Below are 25,510 nucleotides of genomic sequence, written 5' to 3'. Positions count from 1 at the left end.
CAAAGGCCAGGATGTTGCGGATGTTAACAAAAGGCAAGGCACAGCACTGTCAACCCAATTGAGGTGCTCTGCCAAATAAAGAATCCATTCTGTAGGCCCTAAAAAGGTGACGGGACATATAAAACCACCATTTCCCTAGCTTGCTAGGACTGGAAGGCAAAAACGTTAAGAGTGGACTGAAGTCGACTGTGAGGATGAATGTCCACACATGATCAAAAATGACATGTTGGCCTGTACAACAGCAAGGTCAAAATCCTCTTTGGTTTGTTTACTCACACCCTGGAAAAATTTCAGGATATTTAGTCCCAGAACTTTTGTTTTACTGACCAACATTAACAGAGTTAGCAGCAATTTATTTTAATTTTGCTATTTGATGTTTTGCTTTGAGAAAAAAATAAGCATTGCTTATTATTTGACCAAACTTCGGGTAGAATCTCGAATACTTGGTCGCCTGTTGCCACAGCAACTTCACTCACTGAGGTTTTATTTTTGAGCTGAGATTACATCTACGTGCCCTTTCACACAAATGAGCAACTTTTGACCAGGAGCATGATGTTTTGAATGTTGGACCTTTACGAATGCTAAAGCACAAAATTTCTGAGAGAATTCCTTGGGTTTTGTTTTTCCAAAGGATGGTTATTGGAAGATTTAGTGTTGATCAGATTTGCATTAATTATTGCAGCTGCGCAATCACAACGTCCTGGAGGAATTTGGCTATTAGCACTCATGATCCATCCATGCTGTTCATCATCATTGCTGAGATGCATCCAGCATGCCAACTTGTTTAATTACTTTGTGAGTCTCTTCTGCAGAATTCCGGTCTTCCTTCAACCCGGAGCCAATAATCCTGAACCACCTTTGAGCCCGTCAGACGTCACAACTGCCCAGAGTCTACAGCTATGAGCAAAAGTCCTCTGATCAATCATCCAGTCATCGAAGTGTTCAATTGGATCTTCTGCACCTCGCTGGCTCCCATAGATGTCTGCAATTCGATAATCCAAACAACAGAGTTGCACGGGTGCTGATTTAATAAGCATTCGATCTAAATCAAATTTACGTTTCAGAACAAATATTTGACTCGTCTTTTTACAAACCCGCTTCCAACTCGCGGAAGGGAGGGGGAGAGACTGGAAAACGTCCACAGCCAACACAGGCAGAGCCCTTGTGTCTTGTTGAAGAGGTAAGGTTCCTGGTTACTCTCTCAGCCACTCTGTCTTCTTTGGCCTGTGAAGATTGCTCATTCTGCGCTACAATTTAAATATATTAAAGTTTGTTCATTCACATGTTAAAAAAGGGGAAAGGATCCATATATGGTCATTTTCCTGCTGATGCAAATGCATTGTCATGCAAATAGAACGTGAAAGTATTCTCTACATGTAGTAGAACGTCATGTATTTGAGCAGTTTAGGGTCACTGATCTAACAATGTTAGAGGACACTAGAGCCCACCGATGTTTCTGGATGTGTGCGTGCCTGACCCATAATCCCAATGGGTTAAAGACTCTGACACAGCAGTAAACACTGATGTAGCACCCAAGCATAAATTAGGTCATTGAAATCACTTCATTACCGATGCTGACACTGCAAAGACAATGTAGAGACCCCAGTTCTACACTTTGAAATGTATTTTGATCGCCCTACTGTCAAGATTCAATGAAAGGCTGCAACCGCACCATGTCACGCTTAAATAAGACTAAATACACAACTCGGCAGCATTTGGGTGTGAAATATTCTATAGTGACACATATCTTTGACGTTAATGCCAAGTCATGTGACTCAAAGCACGCATTTACATGTCGCAGCTGGAATTTAAATCTTCATGCTGCGGGCCGCATGCTTCCTGGAAACTAAGCATTTTAAAAGACATGGTTCTCTCTGCTCATTGGGTGTTTTCAGCTGAACTCTGATGCTGTGAATTGGGGGGGAAAAGAAGACCATTAGCGTCACCTCCTCATAGAAATAACGCCTATGCCAAACAGTTTCCTTCCAAAGCTAATCTCCAATTTGCATATTAAAGCCATTGACAGACACATACAGAACCATAATCCTTAGCTGTGCTTGTCCTTAAAAGACAAGGCACTTGGTGCACAAAAGTGACAGAGAGCTTTAGAGAGCGCTGCAAGTACCAAAAGAAGGCCATTTAAAAGCCTATATCACATTGCTAAAAGGAAAAGAAATCACAGAGGGTGGCCACACACATTAAACATTATAATCAGGCTATATTTGAATTTCAATGCTGAGCAAATGAATGGTTTGAATGGGTCTTGGGTACTTTTATTTTGAAAAAGCTTGGGAAAAACCACAATAGTTGCAGACTTGCTCATTATTTTGACAGATGGATGGAAGCAGGTCGATAGAAATCAACGCCTTATTGCCTGCCAATAATTAATCACAAATGTCTATTTTAATTGACTGTCTTTGCGGGTGCAGAGGAAATGGCAAGGTCAGCGCTCTTGTTACAACGGAGTTAATCAATCAACGGGTTGTTTGATCTGTATCTTCATGCAATGCATTACAGAAAAGGGCTACGCCGCTTGTCGGGCTCGGCGTAAATGAAAAAGGGCTTGATCAGATGCTTTTTTTTGACAGCAATGTCTTCCAGGTGTTTTTGATGTGAAAAGATTACGTTTTCGGAAAGATAAATGGGAGAAAGTCACATGGACAGGTCATTTGGTGCAGGAGGACAAAGTTAAACCCAAACATTTGGATGGAAAGGATACGGAGGGAGACGCAATGCCTACCATCTTCTCTGGTACCGCGCTACTGACAGTGGATGTAAGCAGAGATGTGACAGTGTCCACAGGCCAACCTCCACTCGGATTTTTGTATTGTTTTGATATTCACTTATGCACCCTTTCTAACTCTTGGGGAAAAAAAAAAAACATTAAATCCAGACTGAATGCATCATCAAGACTGAATAATTCCAAAGGTTAATCGAATCCAAGTGTTCAGAAGGCCACGGGGCCGCAACCGCATTTCACGCTGTTGACTTTTGCCATTTATAGTGCCGCACCTGGGTTAAATGAAAAGAAATGAAAGGCCTGGGTAAATTACAGATGATTATTCACTCCTCTTCCCTCGCTGAGAAATGCACACACTAAAGCGACAAATATTTGTTTCATTACAGCAGAGGAGCAGTGGGGGAGGGTGGGCGGTGCTGCAATTGGCTGGAGAGAACCTATTCCTTAGCGAGGCCTTGAGGATGACAGTGGCAGTTAATTGATATGTAGAATTTATTGATCACGGTACTGCAGGGAAATCAAGGGCCATCTTCTACCGTTTTTTTGAGCCATGAAGACCATAAAAATGAGGCGTTAAATATTTCAACCATGTCGATATCAGGCAATAAGCATGACGTGAAATATGTGATGGAACCCGCTTTAAATCGCGCCAAATGAAATGACAAGTTGTGCTCAAGGAAGATGCGAGGTGGATTTTGAATAAATCTGATCCACAAAAGTCATTTTGGTGAATCTTACAAAGCATGTCTGTCCTTAAACATTGGCGCAGGATAAATGATGTATGCATGTTATGTGGGTGAATACCAGGTAATCTTGGCCAATTAGAATAAAAACGCGGGCGGATTGGAGCGTTTCCTGCTCATATCTTTAGCACATTGGTGAGAAAAGCAGCCAGGGCCCAGACAATAGAGTCAACCTGATTTGTTTCCAAAACTCCTGCAGTGTGTCAGTCTCCGGCAACCAACAAAGGAGTACGCCTCAGCTCGTGAGCTTACATCCTTTCTTCCTCACCCAAAAGGAAGGGGATGCTGAAAAAGCCGCAAACTTGGCCGGAATCCCTTGAGACCTGCAAGGACTCACTGTGGTGCTGCTTGTCTCAGAAATAGGTTGCTTGTGCCGTGACCAATCCCAGTTTGAATAAAACAGAAATGGAACAGAAGGGGAAAAACAAAAAGGGAAGAAAACATAGAAAGGAGGACAAGAAAGTAGTGTTTTTTGTTCTTGGCTGTCATTGAGCGACAGGGAGCGAGGATGTGTTCAAACATACCAATAAAGGAGCATTGAAAAGGGCCACACGCTGAGTGGCTGGCTGATGCGAGGGACCTTGACAGCCTCATCTAATGCAATGCTGCTCAGAGACTTTTTGCATTCACAAAACTTCTCTTGGGGCGACCACGGCCTCATTGTGCAAGGGTAGGCTAATTAAAAATCGTAATTCATGCAGTTTAGCAGCACTAAGGGCTGAAAAAGGCCACAAACTTCCCATCGAGAGCCATTATCAGTCATAAGAAATGTTTCCAGTTCCGTCCTAATGAGCAAATAATCAGCTTACAAGGTCAAATGAGTAAATAACATAAGTTGTCATTTTCCAGGATTCCTGCTCTCCTGTTTTTTGATTGACAACATGCCATATATGCCTGAGACTGTTTATTAAAGACAATTTGTGGGCTAATGCTGCAGAAAGGTTACACTGAACTGGTGTGAGGTAGACATAAAGACATTTAGTGCATGTATGCTAAAGGTGGTCCAACTATAGCAGCAAGTCCTATTAATCACTAGCCAAAAGTGAAACTGCTCCTTGATGATTTGTGAGAAATTCTGAGTTTTGATTGTGATTGATTAATTCATAAGTTTATAATAACAGGATACACTCTGGGAACATTTCGAGATGCATTTTGCATATTTCCACGATGTTTCAGGCCAAGCAGAAATGTCAAGATGTGAAAGAGAAACAGCACAAACTTGTGTGTTACAGTTATGTTGCAAAAGAATAAATAATATTCACCACATTTTTAGATAACCAAAAATGAGTAAAGGCTTGATATTTTTGTAGATATAAGCAACCAAATACAGTTGTGAAATGACACAAGACAAGTGTTGCCTTGTAAATCGATTATCTCCCCACAAAAATCAAATGTAATTGAGTTGCATTTTGCCAAAACAAAGTTACAGCTTCAATCAATGGAAAACCAATGTACTCAAACAGTCACAGCACTGGGTAAAAGAATGAAATGTCACAGAAATTGCAAAGGGTGAGACAAGTGAAAAAAATAATTACCAGTTTCACAGTTTGACTGTTTAGGAAAAAAAAGCTGTCTTTTTCCAGCAGGAGGGGATCAGCTTTCAGCTGAGCTATGCGTCTAAGAGTTAGCTGAAATTTATCGCAGTGTTGCCCGACTCAACAGGCACTGCAGCTGTTCGATTCAAGAGCAATCAACAGAGATGTTATTTCCAATCGAGACGCATCAACAAAAATCCCAGGTGCGACTCAAAGAGACGCGACGTGCATCTACAGCATCTTTGCCTAAATGAGAAAAACGTAATGATGCTAAAGGGGTTAGGCATCATTGTAGAGTTTTTAAATCATTCCCGTTAAGGAGAAATTTGCCGCTCAGCGGCGACAATTGCCACCTCGAAACCATGCAGGGGTGGGGGATGAGGGTAGAGAAGAAAAAGGCTTTTGAGAGGAGCTATATGACATGACCTGCAAAGTCAGTGAAAGAACATGTGGAGAAATGATTGATATTTGCAGGTTGTGACCCATCAGGTTAAAACCTCATGTACAGATACGAGGGCCAATGATTCATATCATTTCCACGTCTATTACTTCCATTAAGATCACCGTCAATATTTACCTCCATTTTATCTTTTCAGTAAGTTTCGGTTGCACTCTTCCTCCAAGCTGAGAACCAGATTGTCTTAAATTAAGCAGCAGAAATCCTTCTCCATGTTTAAATCCTCTTTTGGACTAAAGCTCATTATCATCCACACATATAATCTCTCAAATTGGAACCAAATGCCCTGGCTGTTAAAGTAAGATGTATAATTTAGTTTGGAAGCTTGAAATGAACACATTATCTTTCAGGCAGAAATATTAAAAGTGCAGATTGCTATGACATTTAGTGCTGGATGCCAACAGATAGTTGAGGGGCTGAGACAAGATAATACATTACATATAAGTTGGTGGGAAAACTGGTGAAAAGTTCAAGGTTGATTCAAGTAGAGAAAATGTCTATCACAACCAAATCCTCTTTTAAAGGTTACAAGTGTGTTACGGTTGCTCCGAAGCACAGTTGTTTGTCTGTCCCTTTAATTTTACTGAATTTGGAAAAATAGAATGTAAAAGGAGGGTAAAATCTGCTTAAAGTCCTATATGTACCAAGCAGTGGATTTGGGTTTAGAATGGCACGGCTTAATCTGGCTTGCATTTAAACTGTGGGGCGTATCAGGATGCATAGCAATAGCTGCCTCAGCATCATGCACCATAGCACTAGAATGTGACAGTGAGGAAGGTTTGTGCTTAAAATGTAAAATCCTCTGACTCACAGCCCTCGTTCTCTTCTGGATTATGATCAAGGGCTCACAGGTATCAACCAGACATTGGATCACGTAGACTTTAGCCCCTCTGTACCGTACTGTATTACTGGTTTTGTATCTGGTGGTACCTTCCTGAATTCAATCTAGCTGCACCACTTCGTTGCTAACAACATTTTAAAAAGCTTTCCACAATCAAAAACGTCCCCACAGAGGAACAGAAGCAGACGTGAATATGTAAAATGTGTCTCCAAGAATGTTTTTCCATGACATTACCTCAGCCATATCATAAGAAGTGTGTAAAGCAATGACTCATCTGCATATTTTCTCGACTTGGCTCCGTGCTCGCCAGTTTTAAAGCTTGCACTCCCTGAACATTTATCCATGCATGGAGAGCCTTTCTGCCAGGATCTATAAGCTCTAACCACTCACCTTACTCCACACATCTGGACTCAGGAAGATCAAATCCAATAAATCCCATATGCGTTCACATCTTTTTTCCTACCCCTTACCCTGCTGCATTAAATAAGTAGAAATACCAGGAATCAATTTATCCACGCACAGGACCCCTGACAGCACATCCGAGCATTAAACGCCACAATTTACAGCAGCATACCTGCAGTGGCAGTCTCTTCACACTTCCCTGGCATTTTTCTCAATTGCTTGGCTATTGTTACATTTTTACAGGTCAGGAAACAGGCTACGGAGTGACCATTCAGCTTATAAATCAGTTGATTGATCGTCATCCGTCTCACCAGGAGGACTGCAGCATGTGTTGCAAACCCAGAATAGATGTCCATAGTAAACCTCGGTGCCTGTATCTGGCGCATGTGTCGAACACCGTGTCTGTGTTTCCCTCCGAGCAGTGGGGGAGAAAACAAGTCAATGTGGTGAGAAATTTCATTTCTAATAGCATTTGTTTGATCAATCTCCCACTGCGATGAAGGAGCGGAGCGGGAGAGGCGATCATTCAACATTTGTGGGAGCTATGCAGTATTGACCAAGAGGAGATGAACCGTGGGTATTCACTGATGCGTGTCTGCGAACCTGAACCCCAGCCGCTTCAATCACTGATGAGCATTCCGCCATTTATTCATGAAGGCTCTTTAATCTCAATTTGGAGGCCTTTTTAGAATAAACCTCTGCTTCAGTGTAGATGTCAGATAATACATTGTTTCACCCAATGGGAAAAAAATAAATAAAATAGTCTGTATGTCTCACCTTTCCAAACATGACAGTCACTACAGCTGTGTCCTTTTTCTACCTCAACATCCTGCCTGCCAGCTTCCTGCCATATTTAATCTCCTTTAGTATCAATTACAAAGTCAAGTAACTTGCCATAATTGAATTTGTATCGTGCACCGACGTCCCCGTTAGACATCACTGTCTCGCGCAATTAAGGGTCCTATTATTGGCCAAATTGCGAGTAGCCAAATGGATGTGGGGGGAAGACTGTCCTTTCACCAAATATTAATGTTGACATCCGGGTATGGTTGTGCGACGCCTCGAATGCAGGGACTGTAAATTTCGCCCACTGTCAGGGTGCCCTGGATTAGTCCCCCTCCAACGGCAGAGAGAAAAAGTCCACAAAGAGAAAGGAAAATATATGCTGTGTGTCGGTGGTATATGGCGACAGTAGATAAATACGCGAGGAAGAACAGATGATGAGTGGCTATCTAATAGGAGCCAAGGTCTTGTGGCGGTGGCGTGTTTTATTTACAACTACTCTTCATCTGTGTGACATATCAGGCCTCTGGACCATCCTTAATGGAAAGTCGAGGCAGAGCCGGTTAGAGGGACATTCTGAATACCATTTTGAAATGGGACCATGTGTTGTGGGTAATATATTGCCGGCATTAGACTGAGAGGGTAACAATTATTTGTCTGGGGACTCATCAATATCTGGTGAAGAAATTGGGACTGATGATTGTGCAACGAAGCAGAGAGGAGCTAAATCTGACTCAGTCAACATCATGAACATTGCTGGTCTCCAGGGAGACGCGTGTCTGTAGTTGTGTCAGTTGCTTTTGTGATGAATATGAGAGCCTTACTGCACTGCAAGAAGAGGGGGAAAAAAGAAAAAAAGAAAAAAAATTTGAGAAAGATGCAAGACCGTTGAGGATGGATGGACTCCTGGTCCCTCCAGTGTCCACTGGGCTGAATGATTTGTATTTGACAGTAACGCTGCCCTAAGTTTGCCACTCTCAATTACTCAATTGCCCATTTTTAGAGCCATTGCCAAACTGCTGTGTTGAGTTGGGACAGGATCCTTCATGCTAATAAGATTAGAGGTCACATATGCTGGAATTCACAGAAAAATGGTCGCTTGGGCCGAACATGATAAATTCAAATAGAAATGCAGAGGCTGGTCTTAGAGTCCTTGCAAATGCCGTCCAATAATGAGTAGTTCCTGTCTTAAACGCAACATATATAGTATTTAAGTTGTAAACCTGCTCCTGACCAAGATGTAACAGTAAATCTCTCTGGTTGGCAAAGATCAGATATGTTGCTCTCAATGGAAGAAGCATTGAAAACCCCTGAATCATCATAGACAAGACCTGGCAATCATCTGTAGAAGTATCATCCATGAAGATTTTTTTTTGTCCTGGTCACATTGCATAATCAGAGGTGAGAAAATCAGAGACGCATGGTTATGACTTCAGAGAGTCCAAAATAAGACTTGGCATGACCTTGCGTGTTTCTGCCTCATTCCGGATAAAATGCCGCCTCGCTGTGCACAAAAAGACTCTTTCCAGCTTACTGCCAAGTAACCAAACAGGGATATTTCTGGGATTTCACATGCAGCTCTTCCAAGCATCCATTGTATTATAGTATGGCACATGTGGCCAACAAGGGAGCCGATTGTGTGCAAAATAATATGGCACCACAACCCAAGAACGGGATTTCTTTCATATTTTAAAAAATACTGCAGGGTGAGAGCACATTTTAACCGAACTCGGAACTGCTTTTTAATTTGCAAACAATGAGACAAAGATGATCGGTTGAAAAAAATGGCAGCCACTTCTTGTAGTTTTCTTACATAATTCTAACAGTTTCATAATGTATACACACATTTTCTTCTGCAATTGCTGTCAGCAACCAAATGAGTCTTGGGTTAAAAAAAAATCATAAGGGACCTTGCTGAAGGCTAATTTGACAATATTTGTGTTATTTGTTCTTCTATGCCTATGGGAATATGACGAGCGCTCCCCCTCTAATCTTCAGACCCCTGGCAGTGCATCAAATCTGTGATCTATGTAATGAGAATCAATAAAGAAGAACAAAATGCAGATGCTTTGTGGACTTTAAACTAACTGCACGCTGTGCCAGCACCCAGGATTGTGGCTTCACTTGAGTATGTGAGATATGCGAGTAATAAACTGAAATACACAGAAACTGCTCTGATTCCATAACCGTCTGAAAGATGAGTGCTGTAATAAAGAGTCGCCGCAGCAGAGGGAAATGGCTTGCTTCTCTCTTCTGGGCATAAACGCAGCAGATATGCGCCATATGTTTTCTGTAGTCTTGCAAACACAGAGCAGTTAAATAGTTACAGATGGTAGCAGATCAGGGCTGCTGCTCAGGCTGGGTGAAAGAGAACATCAGAGTCATTGCTCCCAAGACAGATGATCAGGTTGTTTGGCTTCCTTCAACGGGATCGTACTAATTTGACTATTAAGACTTTATTTTAGCACAAGACGAGCTACAGAATTTGCGTGTAGGTGGGTTGTTTAACCTGATGGAAGTGTTTCTCCCCTCACAAAAAAAATGTTGCAGCAATTGTCATTAAATTAAGGCCGTGATGTGGAAATGACAAATACAGAAATCATGATTACACCTGCATGACCTCAAACAGTATTTAGGTGGGAGAAATAAGCAGGTCAGGCTTGACAGGAAAAATAACAGCTGTAATACATTAAAAGAGCAATAAAAAAGTAACAGCAATGTTAGAATTCTTAGATAAACCAGCAATATTGAGGACTCTAAATTGCTTCTTTTGAAATCCTACCTCAGAGTGCAAGATGCTGCGATACTCACCTTCCTGCCCCTGCGGCTTCCTTACTTTCCATAAAAATAAGAGGCGTGCTATTTTAAACTGGTTTTCATTACCTCCCTTTGCAATGCATTTGCTAACTTTCAACCAACACAGCCTCTAATAAAGCTGTAGGAGCTATAAGTGAATGGAAAAAAGACGGAGGGCTTCGGCTCGGGTGGGGTGTTCATTTATCAGTGGGTACATTTCAAATGCTTGCCCCAGGCAATAGTTCGTGAAGCATTGCAGCAGATAGCCCGTAGGGATTACTGCTGGGAGAGCAGAAAACCCTTTGATGAGCCCTGGGCTATTCCTGCACCTGTGTCTAATATGCATAAACCAGATGCAAGCAGCCTCTGAATAGGAAAAAACACCATAAAGGGACAGATTGGCAAAAGCCTTTATGTCTTACATTAACCAAAGAGGACTGCTCCTCCAGCTTGAAGATATCTGCTTGAGGAGGGTAATTATTAAGTTTAATATGAGGGCCACAATCCGGTAAATACTTTGGTCTTAAGGATCACAAGAGTTTAATCGATCCAGGGACAAACTCACTCGTATTCTCAGGTCATTAACGCGGTAACTCACCATTACCCTTTACACAGAGGTTTGATGTTAAAAGCATGGGATTGCTTATGCGCAGCTCTGAAACCTCGCTGGCTTACATGGCAATATTTAAAAAGCTAAATACCTATTTGTGTCCACTGCTTAGGGAATTAAAGCAGCATACCGTTTTTCCACTGGGCCCCCACAAAAAAAGTCATTTATTATACTTACTGGTGTGAGTACCAGACAATAAAACAGCACTGCAAGGACTTGGGAACGCCCCTGCTAAGAATATTATCACTATAATGAAGAACAAAGGCTAAGATATTAGATAATCATACTTCCGCCACTTGATAGGGCCAATTGCTACCTCACATTATCTAATCAGAAGATGTGGTTTCAGTCCATTTTGAATCCGTAGAATAAGTCGTGACGTGCACCTTCTAGGACCACTTGGTCAAATTTCCGTTGCATGCATATTTCAGTACCAGCAGTAGTTTTGACCCTCTACCCAACATGCTGTATATTCAACTGGTGGTTATGTCGCGGTACATACCACAATAAAGATTATGAAGTGAAATAAAATCTGGATTATTAAGTGCCTGTTGGTAGTGAGTGAAATGTTCTTCCAGAATGATATTTTTGAGAACAAAAACACATTTTGTCCTGTGCTACAAACTGTTTAAGAAGATATCTGGATGGTTTACGGTCAATAAAATGACAAGACTTACCTGAGCCTCTCTTAGACACCACCTTCTGGCAATGGACCACAACAGTGTGAAGCAGGATGACAAAAGGAATGGGAGCTTTCATTTTCTCTTTGTTGAGCAGCCCTAGAAGAAAACAAAAACAATCATTAAAACCCTGATAATATTTTCTTAATCAAAAGTGAAAGCTTAAATCTAACAAAACCTTGATCGATCCAGGTTTAACAACCCCTAAGGTCTGGTGGTTTTTGAAAATGTCAGCATCATTTATTTCAATAACAGATCTTAGATTTCGACATTTTTCGGCTACTTACAAATTTAGTGCCACTTTTATTCAACACGAATTTCAAATTACTCATGTCAGCAAAAAAAAAAGAAAAAAAAAAGAGTTGTAGCCCTAAAAATATCACTGCACAGAAATTAAGTGAAATACTCAAATGCCTTGGTATTGTTGGAACACACCGGGTTCTTTAGTAATAGAGAAATCAATGTAATTTTCCTGGGCGTACAATCAATGTGTGCTCATCCATCATCTCAATTTGATGTTTGGAGCGTACAAAAAGCCAGAAAGTTTTAGGAGATTATGTGAAAAGGGTTGCACTCTAGGCTGATACACATTCCACAAGAAAAGGGAAATCTTTACTCTTTCCACATCCCTATTCAGAATTTTTATCTTCATGCAAAAGAAGCATAATTGTTGTCATCTCCATACTTCTACAATTTATAGTAGGATGCAATTTTGATTACTTTATTTGTTCAGAATAAATGGTTTACCCAACAGTATCATAGTCAGCTTTTAGTGAGAGCATGATGATAAAAGCTCACTTGAAGTAAACATTCTCTAGAATAAAATTAGATTAAAGTCATTTATATTCACAGTTTGCCACAAGCTACCAGGTTTCTTTTGTGATGCATTTCCTCATTAAAGGTCTAAATGTAACTAACTTTTCTTCATTCAGCTACTAATTCATCTTGTTGCTCGAGGCAGGAGGGCTGCTACGACGCGCCAATGCTTCCATGTAAGCTGCACGGACGCTTTTGTTGGCATTTCAGTCACGACAAAGATTCCTCACATGGACTCCACAAAGCTGCATCAGAAAGCTTTGGGAGGGGAAACCCTGAAAAGCTACAATAACCCTTGAGACAGTCGCAGAGGCATGCGAAACTGGACCACGTCCAAAGATGGCGACACTTCACGGCTGGTCTCGTCAAAGGACAATTGTCACCAGCCATTACTTCCTGAAAGCAATGGCCTCTCAGAAAACACTGCATGTCATCACAATAATCTTGTCTTTTTAATTAGCTTTCCATGTTGGGTAACTGTAGCACCACAGCGTTGGTCTCTTTATTCGGGTTTGAAAAAAAACCCTCCTTTCCCCACCAGCATCAGACAGACATTCTGCGGGGAAAAAGCTTAAAACTGCAGGGTCATTTTCTTTTTTTCCCCTGTGAATGTGCCAACAACAGAGCACAAATCCACCCTCTATACACCTAACCTGTACTCTGATAGCATGTGGGCACAGAGAAAGAAAACCTACAGCTTAAAAGATCAAATGTATTAAGAAACGCATATTAAAAAGAGGATAAATTCAGAGAAACCTGTGTGCAGCCATCAAGAAATTATTCCACAAGTGAGACTTCGAAGGGCTGTGAAAGCTGAACAGTGATCATTCTTTTCCATCCTCCAATCAATGCAAGTTATATTTGCACTTTTCTGGGCACCAACGCAATAAAACAAAACAATGCAGCCCAATACTGTCTACTGAAAGATGTGAAAATGATAAATGTTGCGACTAAAAGCAGTCAAATAATGTTTATTCCAAGCTATTTAGGAAGAAAAGGTTATATTGAATCAACATGCTGATAGAGTTTCATATTGTGGCTGTGTAATGATCCAATATTAGGAGCTAGTCCCAAAAACATTCAGACTGACTGCTGCAGGCTGTAAGCCAAGAAATACGTCATGTCATTTTTTTTTTAAATTTATTTTTCAAAACTATCAGTATTTAGTTGGATAAATGTCGCACTGTTAAATATTTTGGAAAATAGATGGAAAAACCAAAAAGTGTGGCAGTTTAAGGCGAGTGAAGAGGATGGGACTGTTATTCCAGATCAGATTATTCCAGATTATTCCAGATTATTCGATCAGTGGGAGTAGTGGGTTGTTCTCATTGGGTTAGTGAACAGATGGGAAAACCCGCTAGTAAAGATAACCGACCATCACATTATATTGTGTCGTTAATAACCCTGCCATTGCCCATGTGTGTATATCTGCTCACTTTACCGGTCCTTCTGGTTTTCTGTGTCCATGCAGAAACTGTTATTCATTAGAATGCATCATAAATTAGTTTATATTGCAATTGTTTTAGGAGTTAAATTAGTATATATTTTAATTATATTTGTAGGGTTCCAGCATTTTATTGCATTAGTGGTTGAATAGTACAATTCATGCATTCTACTAGATGAGGGAATAAATTTAGGAGAGACAAATACCTTTTTAATGTTAAAATTAATTATAGTTGCCATATTTCCTGTTGTGCCTGCAGTGTTTCTTTTAAATGAAATAAAAAAGCAGGTCTTGGCTAATAAAAAAAGGGGGAGCCAAGAAAAAAGGTTATACTTTGCTATTTTTTTGGCCCCTCTATTGTATTCTTAAAAGTGGCCGAGCGTGGAAACAGCATTCAGATGGAGCTGCTGTTTCTTTAAGAGATGAGGTGACAGTGTTAATCTGCTTGCAGACTTCAGCCCACGCAGAAATCTCAGGGTTTGACTTTGAAAAGCATTTCAAGACAGTTCTAGAAAGTGACTCGGGTGGGTAATCATCACTGCGGGGTGTTACAGATTTCTCAGATTGGAGGAGATAGTTTGATGTTTCGTCGCAGCTGAGGAGATTTTCCAGCAGCAGGAACGTGCTGAATGTTCTCAGCAATGCAGGCTTGAACATTGGTCCTCGTGTCCAGGACCAACAGACGTCCCCTGGATTATGGAAGGAGACTACGAAGAACAAAGCAATCACGAAGGGTGTTAAGCTAGCCTGCCAGCCTGCTGTGGAGAATTTCAGGAGAAGCATTGCAACCACAGTGGCTGCATTCCATTTATGTGCTACAGGGTGGTCCTATCACACCTGCGAGTGGCTTTTTCCTCATTTAAAAAGGTGAAAGTTGAGGTTTTTGCCACTATTTTTACTGTCTTTTATGACTATGATTAAGAAAGGTAAAGCAACACCGATTGCTTCACAAAGAGGGAAGAATTTAAGATGCCTGCAGATTGACGCCTCCATTTGATGACAGTAATCAAGGGTGTCGATGTCTAATTTTTGCCATCACTTTAAATTCCATGCTTCTTTATTTGCCACTGAGATGTGAAAGATTTCAATGTCAGAGATAGCCTGTGGTACATGGAACACCATAGAGCAGAAAATAGGGAAAGGAGAGCCATTCCTTCCTCCCAGTAAGGAAAGAGACTGTCTAAATGCACTTGTCCACACATTTCCAAATGAAAACACTTCAGAAAAGCAGAATATTCCCTCTTGAACAACCTGCATTAGCAGCTTCTCTAGCCGAGCACCTCGTAGTGTGCCACCCTTTAAAGAAAAGCTCATCCGAAAGGTGCCGTCACCTGCCTTTCAGTCTTTTGATTGTTTTCTTCCTCGAGCGTCCACTCTTTCCCCTCCCTGATGGTGGCTCCTTCTCAGCAGATTCATCCACAATTTGATTACTTTCGAGGAGGGTTCAGCAAGAGGAACGGTCTGCTCGCGATGCTCGTGGCGCCCGAGACTTGGCCTCGAGGAAGGCATTTTCCTATCCCACTCGCACAGGGGCAATTGAAGCAATTTCCAACCCAGACTTGGCTTCACTACAGCTCACCAGGAGAATATTGAGATGACTTATACCATTTATCCACATCCTCTCATTCTGGAGCGTTCAACCTGAAGGGGTTCAGCGGTGCATCATGTAGTCGACGCGTTTAATGACATCTCAGGCCTTCAAGGATAATCAATACCAATGTGAAAAGACAGCAAGCATGAAGAGATACTGTTGTGTTCTTGCTTTGGAAAATGTTACTTTGTAGCACAGCTGGGCACCAGCGACACTGTAGAGCAATATTTTGTAGAATCGGGAGAGGTTACAGAGGCGAAGGTGATGCAGTGAAAATTGCAGAAATCCCAATTCCTTACAACTTCCATGCAAACTGCATTTGTCCCGAGGCCGGAGAGTAATCGCAGCCTTTGTGGGGGGATGCCGTAGTAAATGCACAAGTTTTTCCTTCAAAAGAATCCAACAAAAATTAGAACTGGTACCCCTGTTTCTAAAATCCTGGTTGGAATGGCATCTCCACACCGTCTCTGCGCTACGACGCTTTCATTTGTCACAAAGAATGCGGCGCGGCCTCGCACGCCGTCATTAACCCGTCATTCCCGGCCCTCTTCTCCTACCTGTGGTTTGAAAATTGATATGTACTGTGCTTGGTGAGTTATTAACATTTCTGCTTGTGAGGAACACTTCAGGAGCCTTTTCACCCCTGGATGACGCACGCACGCACACACACACACACACACACACACACACCTGCACTCCTCGCTGAATTATTCCATTTCAGGTTATCTAATAACCCTTCAACCACAAGCCTCCATGTTGACATGCACACAGAGGAATGAGAATGCTTTTGGAGAGCAATCGACATCTCTAAACAAGCGCAGCATGTCCTAAAATAAATGATGCACTAGTGTAAAAAGTCTCTGTCCACTTCCTCTATTGCTGAGGCATAAGAGACAAGACACACGTTTAGCATCATTACATAGAAACAAACTTTATTTCTTTCATTTTGAAAGGTCACCTTTCAAAACCATCAGAAATCAAATAAATCCCCTTTATTTTTGTAGTTACAGAAAAACAATCCCCATTCTCTAGACTCAACACATTCACCCGGTGAACCACAATGTGCAAACACAGGGCTGTGCACATGCATACAAACTGTCTTTGCAGTCATGTTCAATTAGTTGCATTACCTGAGCCGCTTGCTAACTAGATTCTTTATCCTGCCTGCCTGTCATGGAGAAAAGGATGACATTAAAGGACTAGAGATCCCTCTAGGAAACTCCAGGTCAAGGTTTAGAGGGCTGCAGCAATCATGTGATGCACCTGCAGCTGAATGACACTTGTAAAACCGTTTGCTGTAGGGCTAGATGAAGTCTGGTGTTAGCTGCATTTGATGCGATATAAACTTTAAATTCATTAGGAGGAAGCAGACATAATGGAGGCATTAACATATCCAACATCCAAGTTTCTCTTTTTCCTCCCTTTTACACATTACCATACCTAAATGTGAAGATCTGCTAAAGCCTGCTCAGTCTGCAGTATGCTAATGCCAGTTAGCCACAAACGTGAGCTTTGGGGGTTAACGCCAGAGCTGAAAACCAACTAAACTGTGGTCCAAGTGAAAACAGTCGTCGGTTCTCCAGCAAGTGAATCCCAGTGAAGTTAGCTTGAGGTATCAATACGAACAGAATATGTAGCAAGCTGCAGAATACTCCTGCAGAGGGTTCCATTTTTGGTCCTGGCTAATCAATGAGTCAGGTTTTCTTATTCCCTCCTGGTCGCTGCTCATTTTAGGCAATACCCATACAGATGAGCAATTGTAACCGACATCGTCCCAGCAGTTTGGTCCACTCATGAGCAGTGCAGGGATGAACCGAACCAAACCAAACAATGGTGTGATCCCCCCCCCCCCCCCCTCCCTTCCTCTCCCCAATCAAACAGAGCCCTCAAACACTTACAGCGTGTATTTAAAAAAAAAAAAATCCCTTTGTTTTGTCCTCGTCTTGGATTTGGAGGAATGTGATTACTATGAATTATGAACGGGAAGTTTTCATAGACAAGAGAAAACAAAAAAGGGCAATGAACTGTCAACATAAATGTTCTGAAAGCTCTGGCAACGGCATTTACGGAACTGCAGCAGAACCAGGGGCTGATTTCAGGGGGAAGAAAGCGGATTGTCAAATTATTAACACAAGTTAATAACTGTCGTTTCCTCCAGCGACCAGACTCATTAAGACTGCTCACCGTTTATCTCTGATTCTTTTTGTGTTCAAATTCAGAAGAAGCTCTGGTATGGATGAACGGAGGCCTGAAGATGAATCAATGAAAGCAACAAAGCAGAAGACATCTGAGCCATAAATCGAACCCCCCCCCCCCCGAAACTGGAGATTCTCACTGCTGTTTCCAAGTTGTGTTCCAGCTGTTCCTAATTAGCCTCGGTTGAGGTTAAAGGGCACAAATGTGAGTTTTACTGGCGACCAAGTGGAGGTGCTGCCGCAGGATGTGAACCCACCATTCTTGTGTCTGAAGGTCATCGTTGGTCTGACTGCTACAATTTCTCATCTCCATTTTACTGACCATCCTGATAAAATTCTGAGATGCAGCTTCCATGAGAAGCAGCAATGCTTCCGCTTCAATGCTTATTTCATTTACTCAACAAATTGCTAATAGTATGTAGTTACAATTGATGGTGTTGTCCTCTGTATCCCAGTAGCCTCCCTGCGTAGTTTTCCTCTGGGCTTTAATGTGATTTCTGGAAATGAATCGTTCTGCCATATTGTTTTCAGAACTCCTTCCATTATTTTATATGTATAAATAATATTTTGGCCTGTGATTACGTAATTTCAAACATATGTCCTGATAAGTGGTTTCCCCACATTTGCCTTCTTTGTTCATTCTGTTTCAATGTGCATGAAAAAAAAAATCCAAAATAAGATTGCCGATTGAATTCTGCGCCACTGACCCACACAAGTAAAACTGGCTTCTGTTGAGTTAGCTGCGGCTGCTACGTCGCTGCCAAACTTGTGTGTGGATTGTTGTGGTGCGACGCAAAAGGTAAACATTAGGGCCCAACAACAACAGCGCTAATCGTCTCGTAGGGGCGGGGCTTGACTCCACCCACAGTCGGGCTACCACATACTCCTTTGTGGAAAGAAAGTCTGGTTGCATAAATAATGCACATCAATTGAGTGAGACGTGTAGTCCAATTTCGATGCGCGTGTAAACACACTTAATATTGTAGGACAGAGCTGCATCCCCAGGCCGTTCTTGTAAAGTGGCCTATAAATTAGGGACCCTGTTGAGCGCCGACCACCATGGGTCTGGCCGAGTACAACCAGAGGAGCACGACAATAACCCTTTCAGTCGTGACGCAAAGAACTGGACTATGAGTGTAAATGGAATTTCTGAGTACTGTATATAAATGCCACTCTGATGATACTAGAGGCAGAAAGAGGACCCGGAGTCAGCAGAATGACAATCGTAACAAGAACAGACAGACACGCACAGCCAAAATACCTGGGCCTGCACTGGCAGTGATGCATTGGATCGTCATCTGGTGTCTATGCTTCCAGGTGTGTGCATGTGCATCACTCAGGTCACACAGAGATTAAACGATGAATGAGACGTGTCACTGTCACATTTTGTTTCATGCTGCCCTAAAGTACTGTTTTATTTCTTTATAGTTTGTCAAACTTGAGTAAAGGTTTCTCAATTTTTCATTGAATTTCATTGTCATTTGGTCATTTTAAACTAGATGCAGTTCAAAACTAATGAGCAGTCAATCTACACACAACAAAACCAGACTGCCATATAAAATTCCAAATTTGATCTAAAATACATTGTATTTTTACAGCACCCATGCGGGAAAACAGTCAAAAGAATGATCTAGCTGCACTTGCTGAAACAATAATAGCACTATTTTTAAACATAAAAACAATGATCAAATGTAAATGAAGTGTGCCAGGCAGAAAATGGGCTGTCATTTTGCACAGTCTGTTTAATTTGTGCCCTGCCAGGCCTCGCTCTACTCGAGATGTACAGAAATGTACATTTAAGATTAGCTGTGAATATTATGCTGCCCCAGGTCTCATGTGGAGTAGCTAATAACAGATGAGCAACGGCAAAAGAAAGCACTTCTTGATTTCACTCATTATTAATCACTTGATGTACACGTTCTCCTTAAGGACCTTTCTGGCTCACATTAGGGTTAGAAGATCCCATGCTGAAACAAGCCAAGCGTGCATGTCTGCTGAGGTCTCCGTTCATGAATATGTATGGCATCCATACCACATAATGGACTATTTTAAAAGGGTTTGCTGAAACCATAGCAGCCTCAATTTGCTTATAAAAGAGGCAAAATGTAAACACCTGAACGACAGAAAAATGTGAAGAAACATGATTGATGCAAACAACCGAGAGGCATCTGCAAGCTGGACTACGCGGGCAACTGTAGGGTCTGGATTCTCAGTTTTTAACCACTCTCCTGAGGTTATATCTCTACACAAATGTATGGAATGTCACAACAAAGCCTTCATGAATGAGTAAGCACAGATCGGAAAAAGGGAGGAAGAGAAATGGGAGGAAAAATGGCTCATTTTGCTTCCCCTAGCATGCAATTTCCATACTCTATCCACATCTCTCAAAGAGCTATCTAAAAAACACATCAACTTCATCTTTCCAGGTTGAATGAGCCTCCAAGGATCATCTCCAGACTCTGCACAGTATTATTGGAGCTGGAAAGAAAGGATGGAAATGATAATTCTGCCCTCTTGCTTATAGCAATGGCCTTCTCATTTTACTGCTGCTTAAATAGAGGAAAAGGCCATTTTAAACATTGGTTGCCCCTAGCAAAGAAAAATACTGCACATTGAGGTCACTGATAACGTGTCTGATGGCCATTTCATGGGGGGGGGAAGTACGGCGCGGACGTTTCATCACCTCATTCCACGTTTTCAGCCATAATCCAAGTGGCACGTAACACTGATGCTCCTGGGCACCAGGAGACACATCTGACATCGAGTTCTTTTATTAACAAATTGGAAAATAATATGCTTTAAAACTGCATTGTTTTAATGACCACCTTGGAAATAACATGCAGTGTGGCTTCCATTGGGGCTTTTCCCTGCAAGACGAGTGTCAAGACAGATTTGGAAATGGTGCCATTACCCTCTTTTTATTAACAGTTAGGTTAGCAAGATATTAGATACAGGAAGTAAATAAAGCTAGCGCAGGCCACGCACGATGCCGTTCAGATCAAGAATAAGTGGACCATGAAAATGATTTGCAACTATATCTATTCTTGTTGATATCTCTCCGCTGAATATCAGTGGCGAAGGCTGCCCGAGGAGCTCCAGGCTTACAGCGTGAACAGGAGGCCGATTTCAGAAGCATTTCTCCCCCCTTTCCTTTCATTGAACATCTCCCTATTTATTGAGGATTAGTGCAGTATCAAAAGGGTGCGCAGCACTTAGATTGCAGATTGTTGGCAGGTTTTCTTCTTGAAACTTGGTCCCAGTGATACAATTGCAAAAATCTAGGAAATTGCATCCTGTAAGACATTTGTAAAGGAGTAATAGATTGTCCAAATGACTGCAAAGTTGAAATTACGTTTAAGAAATAATATGTGGGTCATGTCAAATTACAACAGTGATGAGTTATTTTTATGTGCTCACAAACTGGAAGGAACTCTACATATTACATAAGGCAATTATAGAGAATTACATCCAAACCATGATAAGATTCCCAAAGATCCTGCTACATGTGTTCGCTCCTGAGCTGAAAATGTTCAGGTTAGATTTTAGGGAGCACAAAAACATCCACATATCATTGGAAAAGATCTATGATACCTTTAAAAGGGTCCACGCACTGCACTCTGAGGTCAAAGTATAATTCCCTTTTTGCATGTTCTCACTGTGAAAGGAAAGGCGGCGCAGGTAGTCTGAAGTGGACATGGATGACTTTGCAGTGCATTTCCTCCAAACAACTCCCAGACCTCAACTCCACGCCTTGTGCTTCTGGATGACGCATGATTTGTCGTTACAATCTGACAAAGCGAGGATGAGTATGTGTGTGTGAAACTGACTGCACTTTTTAAGACTACTATCCATTTTTGGCTGATCTGATTAGGGGTGGACCAACGGAATAAAAAGACAACCTAATTTGTCAGCATGATATTACAAAGGTATATCAGATTTGGACTAACCTCTGAAATGAAAAGCAAGAGATGAAACTAATTTGTTAAACTGAGGCAGAAATATGGGGGGGGGGGGGGCAGTGAAAGGGCCCGACTGATTCGCCCCATTCGTCACTCGGTATACCCAGAGAGCTGTACGGTACCAGCATCGCTAGTTAGAAACAGATTATCTCACCTTTCCATGAAAATGACAGCAATCAATGCATTAGTCACAATGGTGCGACCTGAGAATAAAGCCCTGATGATAATTAGTCCCATTAAGTTGTAACTTATTGATCTATACTCAACACCATCAAAACACCACTTCCTGGGGGACCAAGCTTGATCAGCGAGCTTAGGATGCTTCTGTATTCTGACAACTTTCAGGCCTCTAATCAGTAAATGATTCAAAGGAGAGATCATTTAAGGTGCAGATGTATGAGGTGGCCTCCTTCCTATGTTGCAACATTGCTCGGTAAATAAACATAGCTTGGTATTCATCCACAGCCGTCTTGGTGTTTCTCCATACGCGCAAGGCGGCGCGTCGGCACATACCGCAATCTATCTGATCTACCGTTCTCATTTCATGACATGTTGGCCGCGACATAAATAAATAACTCTGAATCCGATCGATGCCCCATGATTGCGATGGAAAATGGAACAAGGCATGAGGTAAAGACGAATCTCATCTTCCTGGGAATTGGATTTTCAAAAAGATTTAACTGGGCCTACATCTGTTTTGCGGGTCGTCCGCGGCTTCTAATGCCCGCGTTTTACAACAGTCGATACGACCGAGGGAGCACCCGTGTGGAGCGTGCACGAGCTGCACGCACGCGTGCGGTCACACTCAGACACAGTACCGCAAACAGGCCAGATCACCTGAGCTTCTCATTTCCGTTTGAGTCTTATTAATATAATCTAATAGCCATGATTAAGGACCCCTCCTCACTCCAACATCCTTCCTCGCAAATCCCATCAATTGCTCCAATCACTCCTCTCACAGAGCCAATATTCCACGGAAAGACAACCCTTATTTCCCACCATATTAATGAACTCTTTCATTTGAAAGCCTCTGACTGCCTGCCCCTTGATTGCAAAGCCAAGTCCAATATACGCTGACAGCTCCCTGAAAATTAAAAGTATCAATCAAGGGAAAACGCTTCGGATCGTTCCGTCTCCCAAAGAGTGAGAGAGACAACTGTAAGATGAACCGGGTCAAGATCCGTTTAAACATGCTTGTCACTACGTGTTTTATGGAGAGGCACCAACTTTCATCACCAATGATACGTTGGTATTCAACGATCACCTCCCTAAAGAAGAGACAGAACAGGGAAGGACCATCTTAACGCCCTGCATCATCACACGCCATCACGAATTTAAAAAAATATAGCACTCAAGGAGAGCTTTGTCTGCCTCACTGTGCACCGAGTCCCACGCTGAAACGCCACTGATGTCCAGCAATATTTAACCATCTTACATCTTCAGCAGGGTCATTGAGGGGGGGCTGAAAGCTATCCCAGCTGCCTCCCAGTGAGAGGCGGGCTACACTCTGGACATCTTGCCAGCTCATTGCAGCCATTCACACAACATGCGAAAGGCATGTAGAAAAATTTAAATTTGCCCCGACACATACCGGATTTGTCTGCTCACCTGCCATTGGATGAAATCAGAGCTAATGATACTGTACTTTAGTCGGAAAGAGAAAAGTAAACTTGAGGGAATGATCTGTGACCTTCATATAAATTACATTCCCTGCAAAAACCCCACAAACGTTAACACCCAGTTCCAAAGTGTTAATGCTTTCCTTGGGGCTGAAATGAACCCAGCACAAGTCACTAAAAGCAAAATCATGAGGGGCCAGAGGAAGGATTAAATGCTGCTTGGTCAACGTGAGTGTAAAAAAGTGTCAGTGCTGGATGACATACAGGAATCTCTGTCTAAATCAATTTCTGTGTAAGAGCACTAGACTCAGCTCAATATGTAGCTGCAGGGCTTCTGTTAAGTGGCCGCTGCCACTTACCTATTAATTCATCTGCTGCTGGTTGCTCCTGCAGCAAGACTTTCTTCCAGATGTTGAACAAGGAAAAAGCTTAAAACAATAAACATATGGCAGCGATAACCGAGAGGATATCAGCTGAAGCAGAAAGTGTGAAGGAAGGAATTGGAGGGGACGTGGCAGACTCTCCCCAATCCGAGTAGATTACTGTGGCGGGCGTTTGAGACGGGAGGAAACCATAACGAGGGGCTGTTTGGACCCAAGACTCACCGCGACCCTTGAGCCCTGGCCTTAGAGCACGGTGCAGTGATTGATTCAAGACTGCGCTGCCTTATGTAACTCATTTTCCAGGCAGGTCGGCAGCCCTACGTGGAACACATCTACACCAAGATGTTTGGCAGCTCCGGCATCAATCTGGACCCTCGCGCTCCATCATCCAGCTAACAGGGGGATCACTCAACAGATAAAAAGATCTCAATAACCAAGCCTGGGCTGCCCGTGTCTCACCTCTTGGAAACGCTCACGAGAGCGAGCGTTGGCTGCGCACGAGTGCGCGCGCGCCATTTCACGTGCCACCCGCGGGAAAAGGCACGCACGCGAGTGGTCGCGCTTGCACAGGCGCGCGCACTGCTGATGCACCGGGGAGACAAGCAAAAGCGCGCAGCCTTACACGATTACCGTTGAAATGAACATTCCCGCAGTACTGACGCGCAGGAAGCGGCCCGAGAGCCGTGGTTTTGTTGGTGCCATATGTGGGAGAGTTTGCTGCTGCGAGTATGGAGTGATGACGCTCCGTCCTTAAAAAGGATGAGCGGAATTCACACGTAACTGGAGAAGAACCCAGTTCGCTCCGAGTGTGCATTCCGGTGCCACATGAGATCAGAGATCCGCATCCGCAAGTGACCACAATTTACGCATGAGAAATGACGCCGAATTGAACACGTAGAAATAATCTGAAAGCAGCAGCAAGCCAACTTTCCAGAGACTGGATGGTCCAAAAAATGTTTTAAAAAAAGGACATAACTTACCAACAAGCAGTTTCCAAATCAACGCGTGCACTCCGCCGTCAGTTCTGAGAGCCCCGCACCATCACGTTGGATTGGAATCTGTTCTTTTCCGCAGGGTGACGCGGTAACGTTGAAAAAGGAAGAATCCCAGCAGTGAATTAGTCCACTTCTCCAAACGAAAGCGCAGTGTGGAACCCCAAAATTACATATTGCCAGCCCCGAATGGCGCAAAGCAGAGTCGGAAAACACCTGCAGCCGGCGGTCACTTCGGAGCAGCGGCAGAAAACACGGAGAAATTCATGTCAGTAATAAGAGGAACACAAATCAATAGACTGCTGCACGGATGGAGCCAATTAGTGTGGTTATCCTTGGAAATCAGCCGCTGGCAGCCGCGCGCAGCCCGGGTCAAGTGAGCCACCAGCGCCAAACGGGACCACACGAGCACAAATTTCCAAAGTGACGGACAGAGAGACCCACACCGGACTCTCTCTCTTTCTCTCCCTCTCCCCCCCTCTTCCCATCCCTCTCTCAGCGTCAAGCTTGCAGAGAAACATTACAGTATATGTAAGCTGTTACAGCCAGAATAAAAGCTCATCATTTGTAGTCGACGAATGAAGCCTTAAAACCAACAACACTAACAGAGAACACTGTACAAGTCCAAGCCTTGCGTGGTTATTTTATTTTAATTCCTCCCTGTACATTTAGAAATGTCCTTTATTGTGGAGGAGTGTGTTTTCGGGGTGACTTAATTTGAAAAGGCAAACGGAAGCGTTGATAGTCGATTGTGTGAAGCTTGACCGCGCTCAGCCTGCGATCCTCCTGAGTCTGCACCCCCAGCGTGGCGCGCAGACTGGAAACAGCCCCTAAAATGCATACTTTTCCCTATAAGTTCTCAGGCAATCGCCAAGAAGTACTGGTATTTAAATAAAGACAGGAGACTGGTCGCAGTGAGGTGCG

General features: G+C 42.7%; 1 protein-coding gene across 3 annotated transcripts in view; it reads right to left on the bottom strand.

The window, feature by feature from the left end:
* LOC130522480 (interleukin-1 receptor accessory protein-like 1) overlaps positions 1-25,102 on the bottom strand; it is a 192,308-nt gene extending 167,206 nt beyond the window's left edge. The window contains exons 1-2 of one of the 3 annotated variants that reach the window (XM_057026918.1): positions 24,575-25,102; positions 11,585-11,686 (exon numbers count right to left, since the gene is read on the bottom strand). In XM_057026918.1, the coding sequence (XP_056882898.1) occupies positions 11,585-11,666 (82 nt within the window). In that variant the 5' untranslated portion in view covers positions 11,667-11,686; positions 24,575-25,102. Of the gene's footprint in view, positions 1-11,584; positions 11,687-24,574 lie in introns of those variants that run through there. The other 2 variants (XM_057026917.1, XM_057026919.1) reach the window with 2 other exon arrangements.
* Positions 25,103-25,510: the final 408 nt, after the last annotated feature.

This window comes from Takifugu flavidus, chromosome 3 (assembly GCF_003711565.1).
Source record: "Takifugu flavidus isolate HTHZ2018 chromosome 3, ASM371156v2, whole genome shotgun sequence".
NCBI classification, from domain to species: domain Eukaryota; kingdom Metazoa; phylum Chordata; class Actinopteri; order Tetraodontiformes; family Tetraodontidae; genus Takifugu; species Takifugu flavidus.
This window is presented reverse-complemented; position numbering and strand designations above follow the sequence as displayed.